This window comes from Lepidochelys kempii, chromosome 5 (assembly GCF_965140265.1).
Source record: "Lepidochelys kempii isolate rLepKem1 chromosome 5, rLepKem1.hap2, whole genome shotgun sequence".
In the NCBI taxonomy this organism is placed as follows: Eukaryota; Metazoa; Chordata; order Testudines; family Cheloniidae; genus Lepidochelys; species Lepidochelys kempii.
The window spans coordinates 116990291-117011011 of NC_133260.1; the positions used below are offsets into that span (position 1 = coordinate 116990291).

The 20721-nt window shown below is 42.2% G+C and overlaps 1 protein-coding gene across 4 annotated transcripts in view; it reads right to left on the bottom strand.

The window, feature by feature from the left end:
- The window catches only part of LINGO2 (leucine rich repeat and Ig domain containing 2), a 760520-nt gene that overhangs the window by 10100 nt on the left and 729699 nt on the right, over positions 1-20721 (bottom strand). Inside the window, exons 1-2 of one of the 4 annotated variants that reach the window (XM_073345576.1) lie at positions 8912-8993; positions 7297-7370 (exon numbers count right to left, since the gene is read on the bottom strand). The exons of the other annotated variants lie outside the window; for them this stretch is intronic. Of the exons in view, the coding sequence (XP_073201677.1) occupies positions 7297-7365 (69 nt within the window). The 5' untranslated portion in view covers positions 7366-7370; positions 8912-8993. Of the gene's footprint in view, positions 1-7296; positions 7371-8911; positions 8994-20721 lie in introns of those variants that run through there. 4 annotated transcript variants of the gene reach the window in all.

Sequence of the window (20721 nt, forward strand, 5' to 3'; positions counted from 1 at the left end):
GCAAGAGAAGAATTCCTATTAGCATTTATTGTACACATTATAGTGATATACAGATTGATACACACTCTCTATATATATGGATGATGGAACTGGTGCATATATATATATATATATACACACACACACACACACCTATATGGAACTGGTGCACGATAGACAAATAATAGAACTGGTGAATCTCTGATTAGCACTTCAATTAAGAACAAATCAATTCTTGCTGAAACGTTGCTTTAGCTTCACAAAGAGGTTTTATTAATTTCTCGGCCCCATTGAGATGACAGCTATTGCAAAGGGCATTGTTTACAAAGTACCTTTTTCATTCTTAAATATGTAAGTTAATTGTGATGGGGAGAGAGGAGCAGCAGCAAAAAAAAAAATAAAAAAAGAAAGAATTGTTTTGTTTTTAATAAAACACATTCAAGATAGGGACAATAGATTGCTTGGCAGCCATAGTGTCTATTAGATTTATTTACTCCCACCTGCAGATTAAAATTGAGGGTAGCTTAACAAAGGATGCCTTCTATTACATTTAATTACTATCCCGTGAAGCTGTATTTTAAAGGGGCAGCTACCAAAAAGGTGGGTCCTTCTATCAGGTGGCTACTCAACAGAGCATCTCTATGACTTGATTCCATACAAAAAATAAGAAAACAGGTGTTCTTAATTCTCATGACAGTGAATGACTAATAACAGTTTCCAGAGCTAGGCACACTGCAAGCAGGGACAGTGCAAGCTTCCTCTCATAACTCTGTGAGTGCACCTTAGTTTTGACCTACATGGCCTCCCTATTCCACTCCAGTGCTTCTCCTAGTCAGAGAGTGATAATGTACAGCAAATTGTGTGGTGGTTTTGTGATGTTGCCTGGGGACTAGGATGAAGACCATACTTTGTTACACTACCTATAAAAGTACATTTCAACCTTGTCCTGGAAGGACAAACTGCTGAGATTCATTTAGTTTCCCCCTTCAGTAGAAGTCTTGTGAGTAAAGATTACTGGTTATGTCCAACTGTGACAAAGGTTTTCCAAGATAAACTTCACTTCATTATGAACTAAGTTAAGACTGAAAATCTATTGGCCTCTGTGATTTGGGTCTTTCCACAGAATTCTGATCAAAGGAGCTTTCAGTCACTCTGATCATTACATTTTTAACTCCGTCTGTGTGGTTAGCACTTTCGTACAGACACTTCTGGTGTGCAGGGAATTCATTTTCCATCTTATTCACCTATGTAGGAAGCATAAAGTAAATAGGTTCAGTGGAAGACAAGAACCCCCGGAGTGCTTATGTCAGTTGGCAAAAGTATGAAATGTTTCTCTGCAGACATCCATGCTACCTGGTAACTAAAACTTCTAAGAAGCATAGAAGCTGCTGTTGAGGAGAATAAAAAGTGATAAAAGGATTTCTCCACCATGTCTGAATCAAGAAAGGGAAGTGGTGTTTGTAATCACTTTTGTGTATGTGCATGCATGTGCATTGGAAAATTTGTGTGCATTAATTCATGTGTGTTTGAGATTCAGAGCTGAGGTTTAAGATGGTGTAAATTATATGTTAGGAAGTAGTAGGGGAGTCTAAAGGAGTAAAATTGATTTGATTCACATGCCAACAGCCCAGAAGAAAATGTGAATAAAAGCTGAAAGGATAGAATAGAGGGGACACTTTAAAATTCTATCTGCCCAGGCTGTTCAACCCCATTCATCACACCTTTTCCCTCCTGTTAGTTATTTTTGTGGAGACTCCCTTCCCTTCCAGCTCCTGTGTGTGCGCAAATGACACCATTTTAGGCCTAGCCTTCATTAGGAAAAAAAAGTGTGCTCTGACCTCACGTAATCTAACACATGGATAACTAGCAGGAGGAAAATCCTCAGGAAGATGAGGCAGTTTGTAGTTTTCACATGTGTTAGTGGGTTCCACTAGGCTCCCCCTTAGTGTTTACCTCAACCTGTTAACATGTGAAGGCACTACAGTTTCTCGTCTTCACTAAGATTTTATCTCGCATTGGGTACTATGTGTTAGTCAAGAGGAGGTAAGAACACACTCTTTTCCTTAGCATAAATGCACACTTAAAGTTTGACTTGATTAGGATTTAAAGGCGTGTTTTCAGAATATGCTAGCTAACATCCCTAGCAGGTTTGTCCCTAGGGTTCCATTTGAGCAGCTAGCACGTTAGAAGTGTACACTGCCTTGCCTACATTAGACAGTGTGTTAAATAATAATAATTTGTGGTCAGTCTATCTGTTAACACCAACAGTTCTTTCTCTCTTCTCTTTGGGCTCTGATATTATGTCCATTGCTGTAGGGTCTGGGTTTCTGCTCACCATTCTAGTGAAACATGAAAAGGTTATAGAATCATAGAAATGAAGGCCTTGTATGGATCTAGAGAAGTAATCAGGCCCAGCCTCGTACACTGAGGCAGAACCAAATAAACTTAGACCATAATCTGGTTGTTATAATCTAATAAAGAGAAACACGAAACAAACAAACAGTGTGAACCACAGGAAAGAGAAACAGAAGGTTGTTTTTTGTAATTACTAGTAGGCATTGCATGAATGAATCATACGGGCAGCCTTGAATGCATTAAAGCAATGGTTACAGAAATTTCAGTTTCTCATCCAATCACCCCACATCCACTGAAGTTTTCTTTGACTGTATGAATTAATATTATGCATTCAATAAGTTCTCTTCCACAAAATGACTCTTCTGCAGGTGACTATACATTTAATGGTGGCTCATTTCTCTTTACACTTCTGTGATGTTTGTTTTATTAGCTGACAAAGGACTCAGCTTTCAGATATAGTTACCTAACAGGGCATCAACATCCCAGAGCGGAATACTGAAATTGGCACTTATTTGTCTGCCTGAGTGCCAATTTAAGCATCCAAATGCCAGATCTGGATCAGCCATATTTGAATTTTGGTCTCCCATGTTTTTAGTGTTTTTTTGTTTTTATTACAGAATGACACATTTCAGGATATTATTCCTTACTGAAGAGTAAAAATTAACAAACTTCCCCTTCTTTCATTTCTCGCTCTCTGACTGTGCCTTTTAAATCCATTGTTAAGAATCAGGTTACCTTTGGCCCATATCCTGTTTCAACATATGACCTTACCCAGGGTTCAGATGACTGATTAACAATTAACAAAGCTTGTTTTAAGTCATTAGTTAATAGTTCTGTTTGATCTCACCCAAAACACTTGAGACCTCTTTTAGTTGGTATTTATTCCAGACCTTTGAAATGCAAATCACTTGTTCAAAATCCTGCAGCTTTGACTCTCAGTTCTGACTACATGTAAGTGTTTGACCAGAGTGAGTATACCTGTATTTCTTAAGTCTTTAGCGTGAAAATCAACCCAGTGCAGAAATCTTGCACAAAATCCTATGTACCACTTAACAAACTGTGTAAGATTGTTTGGGATTTGCACAGACCCTCTATACTGCAGTGAATTTCACCTTTAAATAGGAATAATTTATCTAGCCTTGATGCCTAATAGCTATTGTGCTGCTGCTCGTACTCCTCTTTGATCTGGCTATTCCTTGTCCAGTCTGACTCTACATCATTACACAGTGTCAGCATGTACCCAGAGCCAGTAAAAGACTAAAGACCAAATTCAGCCAGTGGCTAAGCATGCTTGTATTCAAAGCCATAAGTACTTGGTAGTGTTGAACCCACAGCCAAACAGGAAAATCAGGGATAACCGTGTTATAGGCAGAGCTGGCAGTGTGGCCTATAGGTAAGGTCACTAACGCTTGCTGTTGTAAGTCCCTGTTTTCAGTTGTTTCTATGTTTGATAAACTAACCATCTGGGATGACATTTTCTGTGCTGGGTGTCTGTCTCAGGCGGAATATTTTTGGATTGTTTCAACTAAAATAGATCAGCCATTTCTGAGAAGAAGATCAGGGGGAAATACATTGTTTTGCCCCGTTAAAAAGATTCTATTTTGCAGGGAAGCAGTAGCACCTCGATTCCTTGGAGAGGGGACTTGAAATTAGGCAGGGGTGTGTGTTACTGTAATGTCAAGGTCTGCCTTTTGCCATCCCCATAAGGACCTGCCCAAATTATAAGCTTCCAAAACATCTTAGTTAGCACATTCGCAGTAGAAAATTGTTGGAGTTTGACAGCTAAATTCTCTGAAGAGTCTAGCTGAACTGAGCATGCTCCATCTCTGGACTGCAGGTGTGAAGCCAGATTTTCCCTGCAATTTGTCCTCCCAGCTGTGGGACAACTGAGCACTGATGCTGACAGCAAGGGGACTGAGAGGGGAGTAGAGGTGTAGGGATTGGGGTGGAGGAGAAGGTAAGAGCGGATTGCAGGAGCCAGAGTGGGGATAATAGAGGGAGAGTGCGGACAGGAGCAGGTGGCAGGAGTGGACAAGAGCAGAGGTGGTGGGGGGTAGGAGCAGATGGGTAATTATGTAATTAAAGACTGTATCATAATGCATACATCTAAGAGGGTTGACATAAGATTGCACAGTTCTAATTCTGGCATTTCCTAACTTTGGAATGCTTGACTTTACAACCTCAACATTCTTTTAATGTAGGGTTTTTTGAATGTAATGTCTTACATAGTGCACTGGGAAAGGAAGACCTATCTTTGCTTCCTGCTCTCTCAGGCCCTGAATCAGGAAAACACTTAAGCAAGTGCTTAATTTTGGCATGTACTGAAATCTCATTATCTGGATGACTTCAGCATGTGCTTGAATACTGTCCTGAACAGGGATGCTTTCTTGAATCAGAGTTTCACTGAAGTAAGAGCAGTGGCACATGGGTACCTTTGGGTCATCATTTTTATTTCCCTCTCCCCCATCTTCCTCCATTACTCTTCTTCATTTCTGTAGGGAGTTTATCATCTTCTCCTTTCCTGGCTTCACGTACATCAGAGCTTTATAATCAATGATGCTTAAACTAAGGAAGTGGACTGTTATTTCCCATTAGAGCACTTGCTGTCTATGTAGTAATCAATATACAATCCAATAATTAATACACAAGAAGTAGCCATATGTGCTTCTATAGCATCTTTCGTCCAAGATATCAGGACATTTTACAAACAACGTATTAAGCCTTACAACATCCTACTGAAGTAGGTGAGTAGCTGTAAGAATACTGCACAAAACATTTCTCTAGCAATTCATTCAAATTTGGAAGAAAGCTTTGATTCAATTATGTTCACAATCCGATGTTCATTCTCCACAAACATTTCAGCACAAAAAGTCTGTTAGGCTGAATACCCACAAAAAGCCCAATTTCTAATGTTAAAATGATTAGTGCTGTAGTAGCAACATAATTTGAAGATTTGAATAAGGTAGTCACTTTATGGATTATTTAGGGAGGGTAGTTCATGCACAAGGGAAGCAAAGAAGAAAATGCAGAGAGAGTTTGTCGGAGAAGTGGACAAATGGGCTTTTAAGCTTGGCGTGCTTGGTAAATTGGAGGGGGACAGGAAGCAACAGAATAAGAGACAGGATTAGAAGTAGAGAGGGGGGCAGAGTCATAAAAGGGCCTCAAAAGTGAAGTAAGATTCAAAGTTTGCTCTGTGCTGATTAATTCTCTGAGTCATCCAATAAAGGGACAGAGACAATACCAAGCAATCTACCTATTTAACAGACAATGCAAGTTGCAACTATTCCCAGAAATTGTTTGCAGGCAAAGAATTATGGGCTGAAGAAATACTGAATATCCAGTGTATGTGAGAATTTCACAATCTGTTCACAGACAATTCAGAAACAGATAAAAAAAGTGAAATTCATCCAAATTATTCACTTGGCTATGTGCCAGTTCAGGGCAACTCCACCTGTATTCTCCCTCTGTGGTTCATCAAGGATACCCACTCTAGACTCCCAGCTCCTCACTGTCACCTCTCTTGGAGAGAGACCCACGTCTCTCTTTCTCCTGACCAGGGTTTATCCAGATTGCACAGTTTCCCTGCCTACTCTGTGCTATTCACAGCAAGCTAGACTGCCTAAACAGGCCAGCGTCTGTGCATTGCTTTCTCTTCAGAGGCTATAAACAGCATACTGGCCTGCAGTTATATGTTACGACACAGCTCTTTATAGGCAAGGTGAAAGCATTGCAGAGAAAACATTAAAAACAATAAAAGAATCTATGCACATGTTAAAAAGCTTACCAGAGGTCACCCCAGCTCCAGTCTCAGGCTCTGGTAGGTGTCAGACCTTCTAAACCCACAACTGGGTTTTCCCCGTGGCTACAAGTTCATAACGGTCTCAGAATAAGAACCAGAACCACCATGACTAGTTCAGTCTTTCCTTTTATACAGCATGGGGTTTTGATCGTAGGCTCATGTAACAGGTGATCAGCAAACAATGGCCCACTCTTCAGGGCATAGCTTCAAAAGACTGGGTTTTTGCATAACCAGAGATGGGGTTCCCGGCCAATGGGAGCTGGCACTTGTGGCGGGAGCAGCGGAGCTCCTGCCCTGGCCCCTGCCTCCGCTGCCTAGAAGCTGCAGAGATATGGAGCTGGGTAGAAATACCCTGCCAGCCCCGCCAACCTCCCCTCCCAATACGAGGGGGGGGTCCCAGGCCACATCCCCAGCACCCGCGGTGCCCCTGGACTGCCCCTCCCCCAGAGCCCCCCGCCCAAGTTTTAGTCAGGGCAGGTATTTTTAGTAAAAGTCATGGACAGGTCATGGGCCCGTGAATTTTTGTTTACGGCCCAAAAAGAAAAGGAATACTTGTGGCACCTTAGAGACTAACCAATTTATTTGAGCATAAGCTTTCGTGAGCTACAGCTCACTTCATCGATGAAGTGAGCTGTAGCTCACGAAAGCTTATGCTCACATAAATTGGTTAGTCTCTAAGGTGCCACAAGTACTCCTTTTCTTTTTGCGAATACAGACTAACACGGCTATTACTCTGAAACCTGTTTACGGCCCGTGACCTGTCCATGACTGTGACTAAAACGTAGCCTTACTTATAACAGGAGACTAAGCATTGTGCAAAAGTAAAGTCTACCAAAGACTGGAACATTGATAACGATGCTTATAAGTTTTTAACATTATTTATTTCAGATTATTTATTTTGTTGAAAAACTTTATTGAAGAGGTGTCCTCATCTTGACTTGAACACCACCAGGCTTGATCATAAGACCATTTGCAGCTGTCCCATGTTTCAATTAAAATTAAAATTACACACAACAGCTAAGAGTCCTTTCATTTTTCTTTCAGTATATATGTATCAGTTATTACTACTTTAGGAAGCACAGCTGGAATCACCAGGATTGTGTGAGAGTTATATATTATGTTCTCTCATAGCTGCACTAATTAACCCCATTTGAAGAAATTACCTCAAAAACCAGACCAGTAGGAGGGCTGAGCACTCTGCTTAAAATAAGGGAAGGTTGGCTTTCTGTCATCAGATCTATGTAGAAAATAAAAATAAAAAGTGAAAAATTATTCTCTTCCTCCATGAAAGAGGTGGTCCCTCTTCCCGGACATATTAGGTACAGGAAAACTTGCATTAACGCATACAATAAACAGAGGATTATATTCTCCAGAGAATTTGAATTTTGATATTTGGCATCATCTTAGGGAAGTTGGGTGGAACTCTAGGCAAGGTACTCTTGGTACCTGAGTTGTTGAAGAGGGCTGCTGCAATCTGCATCAGCTGCAGATTTTTCAGAGCTACTGCTTTTGAGGTTAATTGAATCACACTGTAATATTCCAGTTGGGCAGTGACAAATGTGTGTATGATAGAGTCTAGGTCATCAGCAGAAAGCAAGGGATGCAGATTCCTTTGTGAATGACGGAATATGTTTCTTCCATGTGAAGCTGTACGAGGGACCTGGATCTGTGAGGAGTCAAGAAACCTTGTGGACATATGGTTTTGACTGGTAGAGACAGCACTGTTTTGACAACCTTGTCAAAGTGTTTTCCTCTGCCAACCACCATAACCTCCATCTTGCTGGTGTTTAACACCAATCAGCTCTTCCTTATCTAGACACTGGGATAACTGGGTGACAGTAATGTAGCTGTCAGTTGTGAACAACACAGTGATATGCCATTGGCATACCATTGGCAACCGAGAACACTTTTCTCAGCAGCTGTGTGTAAATATTGAATAGGCCAGGGAAAACACTATGATACTCCACAGGGGATAGGTCTGGTGGTAGACATCTAAGTGTTCATCACTACCCTGTGGGCCCTCGAGGAAAGATTCTATTTCCATGCCCTGGATCCCTGTCATCTTCTTCTTCAGGTAGGATAGCTGTATCCTATGACCAATCATCAAATGCAGAGAGGTCTAAATGTATAAGTATGGATGTTTGCCCTTTAACTTGGGAAAACAAGAGACTGACCATTTGCATCCCTAATGCTGTTTCTATTCCAAATGCCAGCTGGAGGGTCTGGTCTAAGGAGAATCTAGGCAATTGGCTGTCAACAGATGTGTTTGCATGAGTGAGTTAATGTTTTCAGAAACTTTTAACCCAAATATGCCTGTAGGAAAATACATGCACATTAGGAGGGTTTCACTACTCTACCGGGGTGCATGTGTGGATTGGGACCATGTGTACTATAAGGTTTATAACCATCGCAGCTTGCAAACTGCTAAAAAACAAAATCTAAATCCTAGTATGGAGGGCAATTTTAATTCAGGGCACTGGAAGTTTTGGCAAATTAAAAATTACCTATAGTGCTAAGGAAAGAATTTTAACAGTAATGAAAGCATCTCAGTATTGAACATTGAAATGGGAGTGAGAAGGTGAATACACCTAGTGAAACTGGTAACACATGCATATGGACAATTGAATTACATGGAGAATAAAAGAAAAAAACAACAAACAATCCCATCAGTTGTGTGGGCCTTTCCCCCTCTCCCCCCACCTGGATAAGTATGTTAGCAGCTGTTCTGTTTGTAACTTGTGTTGAAATCCTGTCAGTCAAGGCAAAGAATAAACTCACCAGGGGCTCTCTGTCTTTGAACTGTCACATGCAGAGCCTACTGAGTGTGGCAAAGGAGAAAGCTGTCGAGTGTCTGTTGGGTGCTGTTTCCATACTGCTGGAGGAATTAGAGGGTATGGGAAATACGACATTAGATCTGTTTGCTGTTCAAAATACTAAGGACTAGGGTGACCAGATGTCCCGTTTTTAAAGGGACAGTCCTGTTTTTTGGAGACTTTTTCTTATATAGGCGCCTATTACCCCTCACCCACGGTCCCATTTTTGCACAGTTGCTATCTGGTAACCCTACTAAGGACCAGTACAATATAGTACATTTCTTAGTCCTTTTCAGAGTTCCCAAAAGTTCTCTGGCCCCAGAATTCTGGGCCACATTCTCTGTTAGCATAACTCCATTAAACCCAACAGTGTTAGGACAGCAGAGAATTGTGGCCTATATGATGGGGATGGCAGAGTGGGGGGAAAGAATACTTTAGCTCATCAGTCACCACCTAATAGGTTTTGCAGAAAGAGATCAGGTAATCCAAACACAATTAAAGCCACTTAATGGCTCAGATGGGAAACAAAGCCATCACTGAGGTGGCTGCGGAAAACTGGTACCCCTTGCATCTTAAAGAAAAAAAAAGAGCTCACCATAGTATATACACACAGCAGACTGAAAATGTTGGCTGCCTTGCAGATTCCTTATTAGCTAAAGGGGTTCCTAAAATATATTTAGATTCAAAACCAGCCTGCAGAAGGGCCAAGGCAGAAATACATAAATTACAACTGACATTTTGTCTGGTGCCCTAGACAAATTCTGTTAAATTTTACATTGATGTAACTCCAGGGACTTCAACAGTTATTCAAGTACTGGTATAAATAACGGAATTTGGCCCATGCTGTACAGTTTTTATATACATCTTTCATAGTGGCGGGTACAGATATATGCCCACCAGTAAGGAGGATTTTTGGAGAACATGCACTTTTTTTGTTCAGTGACATCAGACCTAGCACACCAAGGTACTCTTTGCAGAAGGCAGTCAGTCTGCTCTTTGAATTAATGTATGTTTTCTAAATGACATTTAATCATTAACAAAGGATAAAGGATACATTCACTGTGTCCTAGGCATGCTCATTATTCTAGTTATTGACATCAAAGCGGTGATTAAAGAGCCATTCCTTGATTGTGTTTGTCTGTCTTACTGTGCTAGCCTTCACTATGTATGGATTTTTGGTGTAGTTTTAAAAGGTCAAGTGAGAACTTCATTTTTTAAAATTTTTTATTTTATTGGATGAGGGTATTCTGGGTCTCTGGATATTGCAGCCGCTTGTTAGATAAATATGTACAGGAGTCCTTTTGCAGCGGGTTCTCTGTTCCAAGATCACTTATGCGCACCTGCATGCTGTCACTAAAGTCAATAGATCCTATGGGTGTTCAACTCCTGATAATGAGGATGCTCTTGTAGCATACTGTAGATGCTGTAACTACTGCACATCCTAACTCCACTAACATCCATTTTGATCTCATCCCTATAACCCACTGACTCCTTGGAAGCCTAGAACAGACCTCTAACAAAATGGAGGATATCATTTTAAGCCTTGACAAGTCAACCCATTTCATCTCAACCAAAGCGCTACATTTGAGTCCCTGGAACAGATTCTCAGCTAGTGTAAACGGGCATAGCTTCATTGACTGTGTGTTTGGGGAGAAGGGGTGGAATAGAGCTGGCTGGAAAATAGAAGGGGTTCTCGCTGTGGAAAATTTCAATGTTTTGCTGAAAAGCTGAAAAAGTCAAAGTTTTCCACAGAAAGGAGGAACTTTCTGTGAATATTATTATAGTTGAAAACCCCATTTTCTGTCAAAAAAGAGTTATAAGGGAAAATTTTCAATCAGCACTCTCTCTTTCTCCCTCTCTCTCTCTCACACACACACAGAACTCTTGAAAAGAAAAGGCAAACTTTGTTTATATGATTTGTGTTAACCCTATCCCAGAATCACCACATGCATCCACGCCCTAAATAAAATTAAAGCTAATATGTGCTTCTGTATTGGTGGATTGCATTCATATGGCCTAGTTAAAAAAACCCCAAAAGGACAATATTTGATTCTGCATGGTTATTTCCATCCATAATGATGTCTCAATTATATTCCCAATTAAAAACTCATTAATATCAAAGACAGTTGTGAAAAACACTACAAACTCAGATGACAATATCTCATTCGGGATCCTACAAGTTAAGGTGGCACCAGCACTAGTAACTGGAACTCACTTGTCATTCAGAAACTGGGAGCAAGCAGCTGCATGACAATAAATATTATAATGCTCTATTGACATAACTATAGCTGGAGAATCTCTGTCATAATTCAGCCTTTCCATTAGCTCCTGAATCTGAAATCCCATGTAGGACAAACAATTACCATGTGACAAATTGGAGATATGCACTACTAGTAAAGACCCAAACTTTACTCTGAGGGAAGAAGGAGAATCGGAGCAAAGCAACAACTGGCAGTGAGTAAGGACTGAATTCATCGATGCCAGGGCCAGAAGGGACCAGTGTGATCATCTAATCTGACCTCCTGTGGAACATAGGCCATAGGACTTCCCCAAAAATAATTCCTAATTTCTTTTAGGAAAACATCCAATATTGATTTAAAAGTTGGCAGGGATAGAGAATCCATCATGACCCTTGGTAAATTGCTCCAATGGTTAATTAATCTCACTGTTAAAAAATTACACCTTTTCTCCAGTCTGAATTTGTCTAGCTTTATAGTCTTCAGATCATGCTACAACTTTTTCCATGGGATTCAAACGTTGCTGAGCTCCCCAACAACCATAGATTTCACTGGAAATGGGAAGTCTTTTTACACCAAAGAGGAGGATTTAAAAAAATAGGAAAAAAATTCTGTTGAAGCTGCACTCCAGGGCTCCGCCGGTAACAACGCCCCATGATGCACCCTACTTCCTAAGAACTGCAGACCCGGGCCATTCCTGAGCAGATAACAAATTGTGTGGTGACTAAGGCAAACTAGGAGCATGATGAGAGCATCCCACCCATTTCACCTGTGTCTTAAGGGAGAATTTAAGTCCATGTGTGAGAAGGTGAAGGGCGTCTTCTTGAAGCTAGAGGACCTCCTAGTTGCTGACAGCATTTCCTCCCCACAACTTTTGAATTCTGAAATATGCAATGTGATTTTCTCCAAAGCCATTTTTAGTAAAATATAATTCATCTAGCTTGGAAAATTCACCAAGATCTTAGGTCTTATTATCTATCCCCAATGACCAATATAGTGATCACAGGAACCAATTGTTGTTTATTTCTGTATATGAGGATGATGATAATTACTTGGTAATTGAAATTTCCTTTTCAGGCAGTGTCCCAACTTGGTCTAATTATGATTTTGCTCTCAGTCATTGAAGGGTAGTAAGGCCTACTACAGTAAATCTGGCATGGGGATTCCAAATGAAAACTCATTTTTCAAAGATATACTTCACATGTCTTTTGAGGAATGATAAACTAGGAAAAGAATTAACTGGCTAGCTGTAATTTCATTCAATGTGTACAATATATGGTACATGGGACCGGTCTTTGCAATACATTTGATAACAAGCAAAATTCCAGCATTCAAACATTGTATCAGAGTAGCAGCTGCCTTAGTCTGTATCCGCAAAAAGAACAGGAGTACTTGTGGCACCTTAGAGACCAACAAATTTATATGAGCATAAACTTTCATGGGCTTCTGTGTTTCTATGCATCTGATGAAGTGGGCTGTAGCCCACAAAAGCTTATGCTCAAATAAATTTTTTAGTCTCTAAGGTGTCACAAGTATTCCTCTTCTTTTTGAAAACATTGTATGTTACATTCGACACTAGTCGACAGGAACTTCACTAAGCAGAAGCATTAACTTTATTGGAATTATTATTCCTTAGCTTCCTGTAGGATGTGAAATTGCTAGACTGGCACCTGCTCATGGCTCAAGGGCAGGTAAATGAAGTGATGATTTAAGAGAGACATAAAAAACACCAAAGAGGAGAAATTTACTCTTCCCTTTAATGCAAAAGCAGAATTGGTACCAATGCCCCTTTTTACACAATATAATGAAGCAGTCAATCAGGATTGTGTATCTGAAAAATTCATTCTATTTTTCCAAATAGACAGTATAGTATTCATCACCTCTGACCTAAACTCATGTTCTATGTTAATGGGAAACCATAAACCTCTGGGCAACATTTCAAAAATCCCCCATGCCCAAGGTGCTCACAAAAGCCCCTGTACAGAGTCATGAATCATGGTTGATGTATTGTAGCTTACAAAACAAGATCATTCAAAACCATTATACTTGGTCTGTTTCTCACACTTGCAGCTCAGCTTCTTTGTGTGTATAAAGAATTTAAAAGAATGTATATTCAAAAAGAACAACTGTGCTGTTCCTCCCCACATCTGTTCTTTCTTAGGGGGCCAGATTTTCATTTGGCACCTTTTAGACAACTTATAGCCCCCCAGCAAATCCTCCACAAAACAATAATCCCTAGTATTTTGTGTGACAGATATAGAATACCAGTCCTTCCTCTTCCAGCACCAGGTTTTCACCCCCGAGGAAAGCCTTCTGGTGTTTCTCTTTTTGATATCACTTTGGTGCAAGCATATGAAAAATGTGCAGTAAAGCAGCTCCGAGGAAATTTTGCCAGCATTTGAAATGAAAGCCAAGTAGAAAAAAAATGAAGAGTTTTCTGCTCATTACTGAAGCAGCTGGTATGGGAATAAGGAGAGTCAGAAACAGACACCTGAAGGGCTATCAAAATACCCAATCTTACTAATTATTCTACTTTAGTAAGGAAAGAGTCCAGGTGCTGTGCAATAGTTAGCAGACTTGCACATTTTTTTGGAAAGGAAAAGGAACAAAGAGCTTCTCTTTCTGTCATTCAACCCTGCCCCCTTCCCCTCTAAAGGTGGGGAGGGGGAGTAATCTGCTGCTCAAAGGAAATCTTGCCAAAGTCAAACCAGGCTGCTGGAATATTACTTACACTCTTCCAATTGACTAGTTCACTTCTCCAGGAGATCCAGAACTGTGAGGAGAGCTGCATTTTTCTACAGTACTGTCTTTATCTCTCTCTACTCTGCAGAAAATGATTTGTTGCTTTCCTACTTTCCTGGGGTTACCATGACTCCCTGGCTAAAAGCGTCAATAGGTAAAGGAGCATAAGTTACAAAGAATAATTTTGTAGGGAGACCCATGAACTCTACTCTCTGAATAAAAGTTCCATACCAAAAAAAAAAAAAAAAGAGGCAGGCTGGGGTGGAGAGAGTTTAAAGAGTAGTTTGACTGCAGGCGGCTAATATTTTCATACTTTGTTGGTGAAATATCAAAAGCCATCATCCCTACTGTTCCTGTGTCACACTGAAGTTTGAGTTTATTGCTATCCAATATATAATTGTCAGACATTTTCAACCCAGTACAATACCTTATGGAAAACAATTGGCGCCAGAATGTGGGAAGAATGTTTGCGAGTTTCTTCCTCGCCAGCCCCCATGAATATAACTGATCAAAATATAAATAAGCACTATGAAAGCAGGCCACATTGCCACCCTGCCTCTAAGAAAGCAGACATCAAAGCAGGTCCAACCCCTTCCACATGCTTGGCTTTACTGCCAACTCACAAAACAACAAAACCACATGCCTCAGCCCAAGGCATTGCTAGGGCTTTCCCCTGCCGGAATGGTCTCTACCACCAGTTCCCTTTGCCTCTGAGATAACCCACTCTTTCTTATGCTCTTATTGGACATGCCTGAGCAAACCTACTAATTCAGCAGAAGCACCTCTCTCCATGCAGGGTTCAAGAACCTGTCAGAGGAGGTGGACTTAACAGAAAATCTTTGCATCGAAATGCCTGGAATCTATCGCCTTGTTACACAGTATGATTGTATGTTAGCGATGCAGCACACTGCATGTCCCAGATTTCAGGCTTCTGTGGGAAAGGTGAACATATTCTACTGTCATGGGGTCCACTCACTGCTAGGGCATCTCCTCCTGGTTGCTCTGGATATTAGCTCTTTCCAGGTCCTTCTGCCACTTTGCAAGTACCTCTCTCTCTGAGACTTCATGGCTTAGCCCTCCAACCAGGTCATTATAGTCCTCCCCTTCCAGGGTAACAAAGTCTTCCTGTACAAATGGTCTCAAGCAGTCTTCTCATTCACTGCTCAGATGGTGCCCCTTCTCCAGTGGCTGGTATGGCAAACAGGGCTGCCCTCTACTCTAGCTTCCAGCTCAGGGACCCTTTAATCAGCAGCCAAGGTCTGCACTTGCTGTCCTTTTTCCTAAGCCTTTTCCTACACTCTCTTCCCTAAATTTCCTTCCTTCCCTCTCTCACCTCCAGAGAATGGCAGCAGGCTCCTTCACTGCAATCCCTTCCTGCCTTATACTAGCCCCGCCAGCCTGTTTCTTCTCAGCTGAGCTCCATCATCCTTCAGGCTGCCTAATTCTGCTCAGCTGGGGCCTATCTGGTTGACTTGCCCCTTCTCAGCCTCACTAACCCCTTCTAGGCTAGTGTGGGGGTGAACACCCCACCACACTACTCCTCTGCTAGCATGTCAGTCTTTTACTTCCCTGGCTTTTACATTGCTGTTCTCTGAAAACAAGCCTGAAGACGAGGTGGCAATGAGTCCGCTCAGTTGCAGGTCCCATTCACATGGAGCCCCAAGAACCAGCCTCTGCCCCAAACACATGCATGTTGGACCCTCTGTTTCAAAGAATAGGCTTGGAGACTAGGATGCTTTGACTGAAAAACAGGGATGTGCAGTTCACTTCTGTTCTCAGAAGGAATTCATTGCCAACAATAAGGACTCTTAAGTTCTCATCCCTTTCAGGATGAATCTCCTGAAGCTTTGATGTTGCTTTGATGCAATAGCCTGAATGAGAGCCACTTGATACTGTGCTCGAGTCTATGTGGGCCTATTTTCAGGTGAAAAGTCTTGCTCCTAAATGTAATTTTTGAGGTCTGCAGTAAGCACTGAGGCCCACTGCTGTGTTTTGTTTTTCAGTATAAAATGTCTGCTCTTCTTCCCAAACAGTGAGAGTATCTTCCAGAATTTTTTCTCCCCTTTCCAGTCTACAAACAAACAAAAAGCCTTTTCCATTTCCATGGTGTGAGGATGGCAACACAGCCTGACTTGGCAAGGCATTTAATACAGGTGACTAATCCCTCTGAACTCAATGAGAAGACTCACATACTTAAAGTTAGGCATGTGCTTTAAGTAGCTTGCTGAATAGGTGACTTGGTCCCTTTTGAGGGTTTATCTATCTTTGGTGCTACTTAGAGCATTTTTGACAAAATATTTTTTCATGGGAAAATGTCGATTTGTCCAAATGGAAATATTTGATGAGAAAAAGTTGGTTCTGCTCATTGTTTTGACTTCAAAAAGTTTTAGGAAAAAAGTTTTCAAATTGTCAGAATGTTTTGATTCGACATTTTTGAAATGCTGGTTTGAAAGGACTTTTCACTTAGAAATTTAAGCTAACTGTAGTAAATAAAATAAGAAAAAAAGTTTGAAATCAAAATGAAATATTTCAATTTCCCTGATACGAAAACTTTTTGGGGGGGATTTTTGGTTTTCAAAAATCTTCAAGATATCAACTTTTCATTCCAATTTGGGTCAGGAAAATTTTTTGATATCAAAAAGTTTTGTGGGATAGGAAAAATTATTCCTATCCAAGGTCTGGAATTTAAGTGGCCTCCATCACTGAAGCATTTGGTTAACTTGTAATCATTAATGTACTTATCATCACAATACCCCTGTGTGGTAGGGTAGGGCTGTTATACCATTTTTACAGATGGGGAACCTGAGGCACAGAGTGGCTAAGTGACTTGTCCAAGGTCACACAGAAAGTCATTGTGACAGCAGAGGTTGAATGCAAGTATCCCGTGATCCCAGCTAGGGCACCAGCCATTGGATCAAAGGGAAAATGGCTACAACAGGCAAGCAGAGAATTCTGCTGTCAGAGGGGATCTTCTTGCTGGTGAAAGTGTGTGCTGGCTCAGGACTCCAATAATGCCATCCCCTTCCAGAAGCCTTGTCAGGATGAGCAGAGGCTGTACCACAGATAGGTAGGGGGCAACTCTCAGCTGAGCTCTGGCATAGAAGAGAATTGAGCCCTCTAAGTACAGAGATGCTCTTAACAGTGTTGACATCACTGGTGATTTTATCATGAGTCTCCAGATACTGGGTATTTTTCTTAAAACCCTTGCTCCTGGAGTCATGTGATTTTGGGAGAATCTCTACTTTCATAAAAAAAATAAACCCTCCATACAAACAAAAAAACACAACCATGTTTCCAGACCTCAAGTTTTCAGAGGAAAGTTTGAAAATGTGCACCCCTAATGGTTCAAACCCAGGAGGCAATTAAAAATTAACCCAACCTTTATTACTTTCCTTTTTACACCAATCCCATGATTTTTGATTCCTCAGGCATGCCGATGCACCTGAAGTATTGCAGCTATCACATTGTGGGAATGGATGGGAAATGACGATGTATTACACTGTGATTACCTGCATAAGGCTGTAGCACTATTGTGGCCTTAATGACTACTGTCAAGGCTGATTCCTGACTCTGGCACTTCGAGTGCAGAAGGGGGGGGCCTGCAAGGATTCGAAAAATTAATAGTGGCCACTCCAGGCTTGTACTAAACTCCCAAGGTCACAGCTTCTCTCTGACCTTGGATTGGTAAACGCTGCCACCACCCAAGTGCAGAACCCCTTTGAGAGCCCAGGAAGGCACACTTGGGAATTCCTTCCTGTGGGATACCCTCAAGCCCTTTCACCCCCTGCCCCATTCCAGGGAAGAGCTGAGAAAGAAAAAAAAAATAAATCAGCTGCTGCCACCAGCTAATTAAACAACATGTGCCCAGACCGCTTCAGACACAAAAATCCAATTCTGTTCTTAAAAAAACATAAATTTTATTAATAAAAACAAAGAAAGAAAATACATTTGGGAATTTAGGCATTTGCTAGATTAAAAAAAAAACAACTACAAGGATTAAGCATCAAGAATAGCTTTCTTGAGGTCCAGCTTAAAGGTTACAAGCCAAACAAAGAGCACAGAGGAATCCACAAGCCATAATGAAATAAAAGGAATAAACCTAATCGCGTCTTCCTAGACATTTCCTGATCTACTTACATATCTGGGGTTTTTAAATGAGTAGTTTCTAGGTATGATACTGATGGGTTTTCATACCTGGCCCAAGCTTCTTACAGCCTAGCTCTGCTCTGCCCTGTCCACCTCTTCCCGGAGAACAACAGCAGACAGACAAAAGGGGAGTCTTGTTTCAATTTTAAAAAGTTCTAGCCTTCTCATTGGCTCTTTTGGTCAGGTGCCCACTCCCTTCCTTTTGCCTAAGCATAGCAGTGAGACTTTTTAACCCTTTATAGGTAGAGCAATTAGAGAACAGCTAATAACAGGGATTTTACAGCTACTGGCTGGCTGGGTGTCCATAAAAAGGAACTACCCCACCTCCCCTTCATTAATCACAACTACTATGGTAGATAGCTACCTCGTAGGCAGAGAATTATCATACTTCATCATTATAAAAAGCAGGGTGCTTATCTAATATAAAAGCTTCCTATGCCTGCAAGTGATAGAAAAGAGTGGTATAGATAGTATCTCATTGTTGTGGTTCAATAACTTCCCCCACAGTTGCATTTTGTATGTTTGACACCTTTGGCAACCATTTGGATAAGGAAGACTGCATACTTCAATTACCCTGGTCTGTCCATAGAAGTGCACAAACTTGATAATGGGCATTATTTCTATTTCTGGTATCAGCGTTTCAGAGTGCCTTATCCTGCATTTTACATTCTGACAGCAGGTTTTGCCTTGATCGTGGGAACTGAATGATCCCCGAAAGGATGCTTGTGACAAGTATTCTAAACAAGAGAAAAATCAGACTTTGCAGCAGAAGACAGAGTGAGGCACAACGTAGGCTGTTTAATTAAAGGTGAAGGGAAATAAAAATAAATGAAATAATGTTCTGTAAAAAAGTTTCCAATCCAGAGTGCAGGCTACCAGGCATTTGTGGAGTTAAGTCACACACAAATATAATTTTAAGGCAAATGAAAAGGCGTTTGCTAGTTAGGACCAGTGACAGGCCCAAGTCGGTATCCCCTGTATGAATTCTTTGGGGAAAGCTCAGATGTGAAGCCCAACTTCATAACTTAGGCCTCATTCTCATGGTCCAAGTCAGAACCATGGATTTGAACAGCCCCAAACTTGGAAAGTTTGGATTCAGATCCACACCTACCTAAACCTTCCCAGATCAGGCGCAGCTGTATTACTACATGGCCTGAATTTTGGGACTCAGGTGCTGTGTTTGACTTGCGGCAGTTTTTAAAGTGCTTCATGGTAGAGAAAAGGGGCCAGATATCAATAAGAGCTCAGGGCCAGAGTTTCAAACACTCTGTACCCACAACTAGGGCCAGATTCTCCAAAAGTTCTCATCGCCCAGCAGCTCTCATTGTGATGCTCTATGCTGAGCACTTCTGAAAATCTGGTCATTGATTTTGGGGCCTGAATGGGAACTGAGCCCTTGAAAATTCAGACAATAAGGGAGATTATACATTGAGGCTGCTGGACCTGTAGTTCTCTCTAGCCCCCAGAGTAACTAACACACTCTGTGTCACTCAGGAACCTACCTGGCACTTGACACCATGTTGTAGGCAGATGCCTGCTGCCTGTGTGGTGACTCACTGACTCGACCTGGGATGGGTCAATGGCTGGGTAGCGGCATTACTGTCATCATGCAGGGTCTCCCTGAGTTTTTGCCTGAGCTAGAAGGGAATGCTATCTACACTGCACAGCTGTCAACCTCCCAAGCACCTAAAACGGTGTAGGGAATTGCCTTACCGTGCTATAGGGGTTTGCAAGGTCAACAGATGGGGAACGGAGGAACAAAGAGGCTACATGACATGCCCAAGGTCACATAGGAAGCCTGTTGTGAAGCAGAGAACTGAACTGGGTCTCCCTAGTCCCAGGTTAGCACTTCAACCCCTAGATGATCCTTCCTATCATCTATATTGGGAGGCTGAATATTTAAAATCGTGCTTTAAAAAAAAAAGTGCTTTCTCTTTGCTTCTGGGTTTTAAGCCTCTATGACAGAGGTGGGCAAACTATGGCCCTTTGGCCACATCCGGCCGGTGGGACCGTCCTGCCCAGTCCCTGAGCTCCCAGCCGGGGAGGCTAGTCCCCAGCCCCTCACCCGCTGTTCCCCCTTCCCCGCAGCCACGCGGGCAGTGCAGCTTGCACCCGCCCACCTCCCAGGCTTTTCAATAAGCCTGTCCTGCCGCTCTGTGTGGCATGGTAAGGGGGCGGGGGAAGGGGGAGGGTTGGATAAGGGGCAGGAGGTTCCAGGGGGCAGTCAGGGGACAGGGAGTGGTTGGATGGGGCAGGGGTTTTGGGGGGGGGCAGTCAGGAGACAGGGAGAAGGGGGGGTTGGATATGGGGTGGAGTCCTGGGGGGTTGGGGTCCTGGGGGGGCAGTTAGGGACAGGAGTACCGGGAGGGGGCGGTCAGGGGACAAGGAGGGGGAGGTGGATAGGTCGGGGGTCCTGTCAGGGAGTGGGGGAGTGGATAGGGGTCGGGAAGTCAGGGGACGGGGCAGTTGGATAGGGGGCGGTTAGGGGTGGGGGATCCCGGGAGGGGGTGGTCAGGGGACAAGGAGCAGGGGGTGTTGGATGGGTCGGGAGTTCTGAGGGGGGCAGATAGGGGGCGGGGCCAGACTGTTTACGGAGGCACAGCCTTCCCTACCTGGCCCTCCATACCGTTTTGCAACCCCGATGTGGCCC